Source organism: Patiria miniata, unplaced genomic scaffold, assembly GCF_015706575.1.
Source record: "Patiria miniata isolate m_02_andy unplaced genomic scaffold, ASM1570657v1 HiC_scaffold_21, whole genome shotgun sequence".
Taxonomy (NCBI): Eukaryota; Metazoa; Echinodermata; class Asteroidea; order Valvatida; family Asterinidae; genus Patiria; species Patiria miniata.
In genome coordinates this window covers 4147798-4158285 of record NW_024037060.1, presented here as the reverse complement: position 1 = coordinate 4158285, position 10488 = coordinate 4147798, and the positions used below count along the sequence as shown (strand labels likewise).

The 10488-nt window shown below is 41.5% G+C and overlaps 1 protein-coding gene across 1 annotated transcript; it reads left to right on the top strand.

Annotated features, from left to right (window-relative positions):
- Positions 1–975: 975 nt before the first annotated feature.
- Positions 976–10202, top strand: LOC119729769. The gene is made up of 11 exons (XM_038202510.1): positions 976–1092; positions 2075–2278; positions 2636–2887; positions 3341–3561; positions 4265–4496; positions 4609–4839; positions 5404–5507; positions 6110–6235; positions 7315–7410; positions 8079–8170; positions 8493–10202. Exons 1-11 carry the CDS (start codon positions 1029–1031, stop codon positions 8635–8637), a joined length of 1767 nt encoding a protein of 588 aa, XP_038058438.1. The 5' UTR covers positions 976–1028; the 3' UTR covers positions 8638–10202.
- The last annotated feature ends 286 nt before the right edge of the window (positions 10203–10488 follow it).

The window sequence follows — 10488 nt, the reverse complement described above, 5'->3', positions numbered from 1 at the left end:
TTTTAGATTTGAACCAATTTTGGTAAAAAACTGAAATGTTTGTTTTCTTCCTGAAACCTGACTATAGTGTGCTGAAATCTCTTGGGGATTCATTTCTGGCATCTACTCACCTTGTGTGAACATTTGGCTTAGTTTCGTGAAGTTGGATTTTTTGGCCAAAAATCAGTTTTTTTCATGACCGCGGATATGGAAAACTTTTCAGATTGAGACCATTTCTGATAAAAAAATGAAATGTCTGTTTTCTTCCCGGAACCTGACTGTAGTGTGCTGAAATCTCTTGGGGATTCATTTCTGGCATCTACTCACCTTGTGTGATTATTTGGGTTAGTTTCGTGAAGTTTGATTTTTTTGCCAAAAATCTGGATTTTTAATGACTGCGGATATAGAAACCTTTTTAGATTGAGAACATTTCTGATAAAAAAAGGAAATGTTTGTTTTCTTCCCGGATCCTGTTGGTAGTGAGCTGAAATCTCTTGGGGATTCATTCCTGACATCTACTTACCCTGTGTGAACATTTGGCTTAGTTTCGTGAAGTTGGATTTTTTGGCCAAAAATCAGTTTTTTTCATGACCGCGGATATGGAAAACTTTTCAGATTTGAACCATTTTTTGGTATTAATGAAACTACTCCATTAATAAGATTTTTCGTCGGGTTGATGTAGATCAAATATGGTTTTGCCCTTCACCGAGGTATAAACCTTGTTTACTCAGTGTGTTACCTCCCGAGTGAAAGTTGGAAAATATCACTCAGGTGGGACTCGAACCCACGACCTCCTGCTTTCTAGTGCAGATGTCTTACCACTTGACCACTGAGCTAACGGGATCGGTTGGCTGGTTCGAATCTGAAAATTGTCCAAAATGTTTCTTGACATATTCATCAGTTTATCATTGTTTCAACTCCATTTGTAGCATTTTCCCATTTCTATCTGTGTAATCCTTAATGTTTTTCTGTTCCTTTTTTTAACGGCTCAGGTGTCAAATATCTCTGAAGTAACAAGTCTCTTAAGAGCATGCATACAACACCCTGCCATGGTAGTCTGCAATATCAACGACACTGGGGTTACCAGTCAGGAACCAACTACACCAAGTACCGGTATGTACACAAGTAATTATCATGAGATGTGAAGGTTTGCATGGTGGAAAGATACTAAGACAAGATCAGTTTGCAGTAGCACCATGTGAATAAATCTCTTTTGTGAGTATGTGTGGTTCTGAGTCCCTCCGGGTCTCTCAGAACCACACATACTCACAAAAGAGATTTATTCACATGGTGCTACCGTAAACTTATCTTGTCTAAGTAGTTATCAGTTCGACAAAATATAATTTTGGACTAGGGCCTTCCCGAATACACTGAATATTCAAATATCCGATCATCAACTGAATAGTCGAGTAACTTTTTGCTGGTTTGAATATTCAAAAACAAAAAAATTATGCACATACACACACGGCTGTGATGTTACTTTATCATAAAGTTGCGGCGGTTTATTGTCAGGTGCTACTTTTTTTTCGTCGACGGTAACTTTTTTTTTGGTCGACAGTGGTTCATTGTTTCTATCCTTTTAGCAGGTTTAAGCCTTTGACAGTTAACATACTTACTGCAAAACACTCCATATCGAACGCTGCATGCACATTTTAACTGACGTGCTCTGCATGCAACTTTTGATTGGTGCGGCACGCATTTGTAGCTGGCAGTTACAAATAATCCAAATATTTGGCCAAACACAGTTGCTAGTAATCGAATACTAAATTATTCGAAAACGGACAGCCCTTAGTAAAACATACCATTATATCAGTTGGATTGGATTGATTTTGTGTCAGTTATTCATGGAGAAATCAGATGTTTTCAAATGCAGAGTCCTACTTGTCAAATCGTAATTTCTTTCTATCATGTTAATGATATCAATGTCAGGTTGAACGATGAAATCAACTAGAGCACGATCCTGTTTAGGTCAGCTTCTTGGTACAACCTAATTTTGCTTGAAATTGAATCTGTTTGTGATCCTGTAAAAAAAAGCATTAGACGGTTGTAGTGTTTGAAGATCTCATTTTGAGTGATTTTTCTCTGATTTCCTCAGGCACGGATGTTTTATCCGACAGCGCTATCAGGAGCAACTTTACCTCACTGGGCGTGGCCAACTGTTCACTGAGCGACGACATCATCGCAGCCTTGGCCAATCAGCTGCCTGGATCACTACCAAACCTGTCTGAACTGGATCTGACCGGAAACGGTGCAGTGACAGCAGACGCACTTCCTTTCCTTATGTCGCTCATTGGAGCAAGTAAGTGTGGAGCACTACATTTATCACAGTTTTTAATAACTCTTTGAAAATAAATAAGCCGTGGATTGGCTATTAGCATATTTGTTTGCATTTTGCATAAAATGTCATCAAGCTAGAAGTCTTGCTAATTATCTGTTTTTATGGTAAAGTCGGCAGTTCTTATGATCTGTGAATTTTTATCTAAAATGTATTAAACCCATGTCCATACACTATGCTCCATGCAATCTAAATGAAGTAAACAAAAAGGACATGCACATGGAGTTGGCAAAAATCTGTCTTATTAGACCTAGCTTCCTTGTGAAATTAACAAATTCAGGTAGTCTCTATTTTCCCCCCTAATTATGTTGATTACTGTAGGTGATCATGCAAGTGGATTACAGACCCTTCGCCTAGGATCCCTCAGCACCAACAGTCTCCCGTCCATTATACAAGGCTCCACAGTGACCTGGGGTAACCTCAAAAGCCTTGACCTCCGCCGGGTCAAGATGACCCCAGTGGAGGTGGGAAGCTTGGGGGCACTGTGCACTAGACCGTCGGGTCTTGTCGATCTGTGCCTCGATGGATTAAAGTTGTCCAGGTCGGATGCTTTGGAGAAACTTCTGGGCTCAGGTACGTTGTGGTCTTATAACAAAAATTAACCGTAATATTTCCCCCCCCCCCCCTTCCCCGCATAAAAAAAATAATCAAAAATTGGAGGATTTCACGGGATTTTAGTAGGTGGGTAATTTTGGCTTGATGCTTAATTCCAGCTCATAGGATTTTGGAAGCTCAAATGCCTCTGGAATTGTTAGGGTAAAGGAAACAAGTATGAACCAATCTGAGAAAACAAGTATCATAGATTAAAACAAAATTAACCCTTGGCTTACTTTTTTTTCAAACTTAAAAGAAAAGTTTTGTACAAGCTTTTAAAAAAAAGCAACAAATGTAAATCAACTCGAATAAATATTTCCTTATCTTCACAACAATACAGTGATAACCTTCAGAGATCTTTATAATTTAAAAAAAAATAAAAATATTTAACCAAACTGAACTTCAAACTAAATGTGTTATTAAACCAACCAGGCTCATTGTGCAGTATAGAGTCACTGTCATTGGCTGGCTGTGCACTACAAGACTCAGACCTAGCACCAATCACAGCTGCTGTTACAGAGGGCTTGGCCATTCGGTCCCTCAAGCTGTCGGCCAATAGAATCACGGATACTGGAGCGGGTAGCCTGATGGAGGCCTTTGTAGCGAGAGGTGCTGAGTGTCCTCTGGCAGAGTTGAATTTAGCTAATAATCAGGTGAGATGGAATGTAAAGAGACCAGTCATTAAGCTCCTCCTATAAAATTGTGAAATTTCTTGCCAACTCTTAATTTGAAGCGGTTGTGGGGGTACTTATGCACGGAGTCTATTGATGTCAATTCGGGCGATTCACAATGCAGTGCACCACCAAGAGTTTGCCACGGAGAGTCCATTTTTCAAGTTTACAGTCGACAAAACATGGCCCATTTGAATGAGTGTCAGTAGACAACTTGAGATAATTTGTAATAGATTGGGCATAACGTTCTGCCGCCTTACAAAAAACACCATGATGATGAAAAGAAAAGAAAAGGGCAAACAGATACTTCAATCGTACGCTTACGAAACTACTGACCGGAAAAACAAACAATTTCAAATGTCCCGCGTTGCAAATTTGTCGACTATCTCCCACAATGCACTGGGAAAAATGAACTCTCAGTGGCAAACTCTTGGTGGCGCACTGCATTGTGAAACGCCTGAATTAAATTTGGCTCATTCTATAGTGGACTCCATTCACAAGTGCCCCTACAACAAGGAAAGAAAATCTTTGCTTTTCTTTCTTTTCTATACTAGCATTCACTGGTCTACTTTGAAAACTTTTTAAAGGCTTTCTCAGCCATGCTTGCAGTGGTAGGGAAAGTGAGCTAAGGCAACTTTTAGTTTGTAATTTTTCAGTGGTTTGTGATTTTGTTTCCGATCTTAAGATCCGTGACGGCTGCGCAGAAACTGTGTCCAAGTTGATCAGCACGGCACCCAGACTTCACTCACTGCTCTTGGGACACAACGCCCTCAGCGGGGCCAGTCTCAAGACAATACTGGCCTCCCTGTGCACCATGGATTCTACAAGCCTCAGAGTTCTTGATCTGTGCAGTCAGGACTCCCAGGTGGATGAAAGCGAAATGGAGGAATTACTCAGCTTGGTAGCTGAAAAATTGGGTGAGGACATTTTATATCTTGAATACTGTAGATTTAATTGATTTTGGTGCCGTTTTGAACCAACAAGCTAATCCAGTAAACTTGGTGTATATTTTTTAAATGTATTTGAAAGGCTACAGGATGGATGAGGCTGAGGGTGTCAAACGGTGTGGTACAAGCCCCCTACCCTGCCACCCCCAGGGGCTGACAATCAACCTGACAGGGCTGGGGGGCTCTGGGGAGACAGGCCAAGCCCTGGACAGTCTGGCGGTCAAGACAGACTACGTGAGGGTACAGCGACCATGGCTGGCACTGCAGCATTCACTGGAGATTTCTGATTGGCTGAGAGGGTCGCTTTCATCAGGTATGAAAGGCAGTGATTGGCTGAAAGTAAACCTGCTTGATTTAGCCGATGCCGTGTTGAAAGTCTCTCAAGCAGCTAAAAGCAACTCACTATTAATACTGCAGGAATGGAAAGTGAATAAAACAAAAACCATGTGCAGTTATAAAGAGAAAGAGAAATCTTGAAAATTCACTTAAAATGAGATAAGACAGAGTTCCAAGAATTGCTTGATTCAAGTTTAGGCATTTGGCAAATGTTTAATTATGGAATTAAAAATCTTTTTGTTAGTCCTGATTTGTGTGCTGTGCATAAAGTAATGATGAATTATTAAAGGTGTATGTTTAATTCTTGGTTTTGACTGCTGTAATAATGGCATATTTTCAAAGTTGTTTATTATGAGACATTTTAATATCTTCATATTTACACACACGTATTACATTTTACTAAAATGCTTTGATGACTTGAAGCAGTGTCAGATGCACCTGACCACACACTCAGACAAAATAATTTGGTGTACAGAGTAATTTGTTTCCCTGGAGCATGATCTCTTGAGTCTTCATAAAAGCAATGTGATTCTTCCAACAGAATGTAACGACGACTCAGATTGTGGCCAGTGCAGCTTGACGTCAGTTGAGTGGTGTCAGGTTCTAGGCTTACCAAAGGACCCCTCGCTACCCTCATGGCTTCAGGTAATTATCTAAAATTAATAGAATCCAGAACTTTACTTGATCCCTGTTATCCATCATTCATCAGATGGAAAGAAGGGGGGGGGGACCACAACAGCTCAAATTACCTCCATTTCAGAGGGAAGCTCTTCAGTCAAAAGTCGTTATAATGCCAAGGAAATTCTGTCATAGATTGCATCGAAATTCTTAGATTACTTCTATTTCTTGTTTGTGAGGGCAACAAGAGTGTTTCGTTTTAGTTTTACAAATATTAGTACTTGACGTGATTTTCGGGATGGTATGTTTTGCAGAATGTTAGTGCTCAACACAACTGTTCCAAAATTTAGGAAGAAATGGCGAGAGAAGATTTTTGGAAAAAATATCAACAGTTTGGCCATTCTGACAGGAACATTTCCATTAATGATTCTGCATTTAAAATGTCTAATTCTATAAAAAAAAAAAAGGAAATGGAAAACCAAGTAGCTGTGAGATTTGCAATATTTGAAAGAAAAAACACTGATAATTAAACTTCTTCATGTCTTTGATCAATTAATCAATATGTAAGAGAAACTTGTGAATCATTTACGTATGTCCTGTTTGTAATTTTTTGCATTGCTATTTGCCAGGTGTCCGAGCATCGCTCCAGAGCGGTGTACTTGACTGGACTATCAGGAGGCGTGTCAGCCGGCAAGCTGGAGGGTGATCTGGAGTCAGAGGCTGACTGTCTCGTCAAGGAAGTCTGCATCATGAAGGTAGGCTAAGGGTCAGAGGTTAATTGAGGCGGGTGGGAAACAAGTAGGGTAGAGAAGGGGAGGGTGGGGCTGAGATGGTGAAGTGATGCCTGTCGGGGTGAATCAGGGGGCGTGTCAGCTGGCAAGCTGGAGGGTGATCTGGAGTCAGAGGCTGACTGTCTCGTCAAGGAAGTCTGCATCATGAAGGTAGGCTAAGGGTCAGAGGTTAATTGAGGCGGGTGGGAAACAAGTAGGGTAGGGAAGGGGAGGGGTGGGGTTGAGATGGTGAAGTGATGCCTGTGGGGGTGAATCAACTGGCAAGCTGGAGGGCGGTCTGGAATCGGGGGCTCCACGCCTCGTCAAGGAGGTAGGCATTATGATGGTAGGCAAAGGGTCAGTATTCAATTGAGGATCTAGGAAGGGGAAGAAATAAGTAGAGTTGGGGACAGGAGGGGTTGAGATGATAAAGTGACTGGGCTCTCTGGAAAGATGATCTGGAATCAGAGATTGTATGCCTCTTCAGGGAAGTCTGCATCATCAGGGGTTGATTTAGATGGTGGTGGAGGATGAGGGGTTGGTGCAGGAGAAGAATTGACATGGTAAGCAGACTGGGTACGGGTGGGAGGGGGGTTGGCTGGATAGATGTACAACGATCTGGAATCGAAGACTGGTTGCCTCATCAACATTTCGAGAAGGTTGAGAGAGGAGGTGCTTGGTCGGTAACCTCTGTGTGTACTTGTGGGGTAAGATGTTGTCAGATGGTGAGGTGGTATTGTGCAACATAAAGATTTTGTGCAGATGGATCTAAAATGGAATAAAAGTTTAGTCAGGATGAGTGTGGGAAGGTCAGTATCGACTTTCAGTATTGACTTCTTATATTCTTCTTCACACGTTCCCTTCCATTAACAGCCCCCCCCCCTTTGCCCTAGAAGACACACCCACACTCACCAGCTCCACCGCTACCAACACCATGATGACATCCAGTTTAATACATCTTTTATTGACACTGTATTTGAATTGAGGCTCAACATTTCGAAACTGTTTTTGAACAAACACGAGGTACCAAAATTATTATTCTCGTTACAATTTTTTTACTGTAGGATTTCATTGTGAGGCAGCCTAACGGGATAGCCTGGGTGTTGATGGCTGATGACTCCTCGGTTCAGAAGGCCCTGGAGTTCTTCCACGAAGGAAAAGTATGAGACTGTTGACTCGTGATCTGAACCTGTAGTGAAATAGACTGATACGTTAAACCCCAACCTGTGGTGGTTTGAGCAATCTCAGATGTGACTTGCTCAACCAAACGTCCGACAAAAAGGCAGATATTGGTGCATTAATGCATGCCATGCGCAGCTGGAAGGTACAGTGCAAACTTAGAGCATGGGTGTCGCGAGGGGGGGGGGGCAAGAGTAGGCGCTTGCTCCTCCCCCCCCCCCCCCCCCCCCCGAGAGAAAAAAAAGACAAGGTGCAAGGTCATTGTTGTATTTATAATGTAACACTCGAAACCAGCTGAAAGGGGCTTAAAATGCAGCTATACACCACTGACCTATAGGTATCACGGTCTTGAACGAAGCGTCGAGTGATGTCCAGCACCACCTCTCCTTTCGATTTTTCCACGGCTGGTTATTTCTCTCTTGGCTGTTTCCCCCCAAAAAATAAATAAATCTTGGCGACACCCATGGGTGCTAGGTTTGTTTCCCAAATAAGGGAGCGGGGCTTATGACCAAACTCAGAATCGTCCTTTAGTAAATACAATCCTGTATTTATAGTCTATAATCAAAAGATTTCAGTTTACTGGTTGAAAAGAAATGAAAAGAAATGAAAGTTATGCATTTATCCCCCCCCCCCCTCCATCAACCCTCAGGCTCTTATGTTCAGCCAACCCTACGTGATATCCCAGGTCAAGCTGTCCGTCATAGCTAGTGATTCAAAGGAAGAGGATCTTACAAAAGCAAGGTGAGTAACTGGCTCTGATGGACTTTCTGAAGGATTTCAGCATATCTCTCATTGAGATTTGTGTTGTAGCGAACGATTAAGATTCAAAAATATATGGCACATTAGCAGGATAAGTAGGGTTTTTTTGTCCAGTAGTACTTGTTTTCGTTCTTTTCCATAATACTTTGTCCATCAATTATACTTGATCATAAGTCTTGTTAGTGTCCAAGAATGAAGAAATTTGGAAATCACCAACTTTGGACAAGAAAAAGAAAATTTCGGATATAGGATCCAAAATTTATCCCCTCGTTTTTGGTACACTGTGATATTTATTCTCCTGTAGAGTTGATCTGGAGGCAAGGGCTCAGGAAGCGGCAAGGGAAAATGCAGAGCACCGTGCTCTGTTAGCATCAAGCTACCAAGCTTCTCAAGAGAGACATGAGTACGCCAAAGCCAACCCAGCCTATGCTGATGGAAGGATCTGGTGATTGAGAGTAAGAGATTCAGCTAGGAGACGGAGCGAACCACTCAGTCACACCCTGTCAGCATCCAGCTAACTCGCCTCTCGAGAAAGACAAGAGTATGCCAAAGCCAACCTGGACTATGCTGATGGAAGGATCTGGTGGTTGAGAGTTAGAGATTGGGCTAGGAGACAGAGCAAACCACACCCTGTTAGCATCCAGCTTAAACGCCCCTCAAGAAAGACAAGAGTATGCCAAAGCCAACCCGACCTATGCTGATGGAAGGATATGGTGATTGAGAGTAAGAGATTCAGCTAGGAGACAGAGCGAACCACTCAACCACACCCTGTCAGCATCCAGCTAACTCGCCTCTCGAGAAAGACAAGAGTATGCCAAAGCCAACCTGGACTATGCTGATGGAAGGATCTGGTGGTTGAGAGTTAGAGATTCAGCTAGGAGACAGAGCGAACCACTCAACCACACCCTGTTAAAATCCAGCTAACACACCTCTCAAGAAAGACAAGAGTATACCAAAGCCAACCTGGACTATGCTGATGGAAGGATCTGGTGATTGAGAGTTAGAGAATGAGCTGGAAGACACAGCGAACCACACCCTCTCAAGAAAGAGGCGTGTTTTGTGTTTGAGTGTGATTGTAAGCTGTTTTGATAAATTGTTGTGGATTTGTTCTTGTCTTTTAAACTGTTTTTAACACACGGGGTGTTGATTTTCATGTTTTTAATCATGATGGTTAATAATAAATTGAATAAATTGAATTGAAATTGAATTGAAGACATGAGTATGCCAAGGCCAACCCAGCCTCTGGTGTTGGAAGGATCTGGTGATTGAGATTTAGAGATTTAGCTAGGAGATGGAGACAACCACACCCTGTTACCATCCAGCTACCAAGCCTCTCAAGAGAGGGAAAGGAGGATGCTGCAAGTCCCACCCAACCGTAGACAAAGACAGCCACACCCTGAAGTTACCTGAAGTTTAGACATGCCGCCCCATTGGACATGTGCTGATGAAAGGATCTGATTTTGAGATTCAGAGATGCTGTTTGTAGACGCTCAGAGAACCACAACCTTTGAGCATTCCAGGGAAGGAGATTTCTAGATTTCTAGAACACGCAGTTTTGAAATCGGTATCGTTTTAGAAGATGAGAAATGTTTCCTTTTATATACATGATCAGTGTATTATATTTGAAGTGGGTTTGATATTTTGTGCAATGCTATGCAAGATTTTAGGTTTGGAGGTACAGGTCCCAGTTTTCCATTGACCAAACCTAAGTCCAGCTATGATATGTTGGGAAATTAAATATTATATTTAAACCAACTAATTGATTTTTAAATATGGACTAAAGATTTGCTTGCCTTTTTTTAGATTAAAGGTTTGGTAGTTTCAAACAATTTTATAGATCTATGCATAGTTTAAAAGTACTTGTCATCCGTCCAAACGAATGTTTTCAGTGAAATATTTCCCCAAATTTCCATTTTTGTAACAGTATATTTGATATATACATGTATATCGGATTTTATTTTAGTTCAATTGCAGTTTCAGAGAGTTCCATATTAAATTATATTATTTAAGGTAATGATGTCATACAGTCTATATTAATTTTATATTAATATATAACAATAACAATATGGATTTGAATAACACACATATCAACCAAACAGGTTATCACGGTGCACCCCGGTGCACCCCCAATATTGTTATTACCCCTGCTCACCGGGCCTATGGAAATATTCCAAAAACCATCTCAGCTCTCTGGGGAGTACATGTATATACAGCTCCATCTGTCATATCGGTGCAATCAGCTAAAATCAAAACACATGACCATCGCTAGGGTACCCATTCACTCCTGGGTGGGGAGAAGC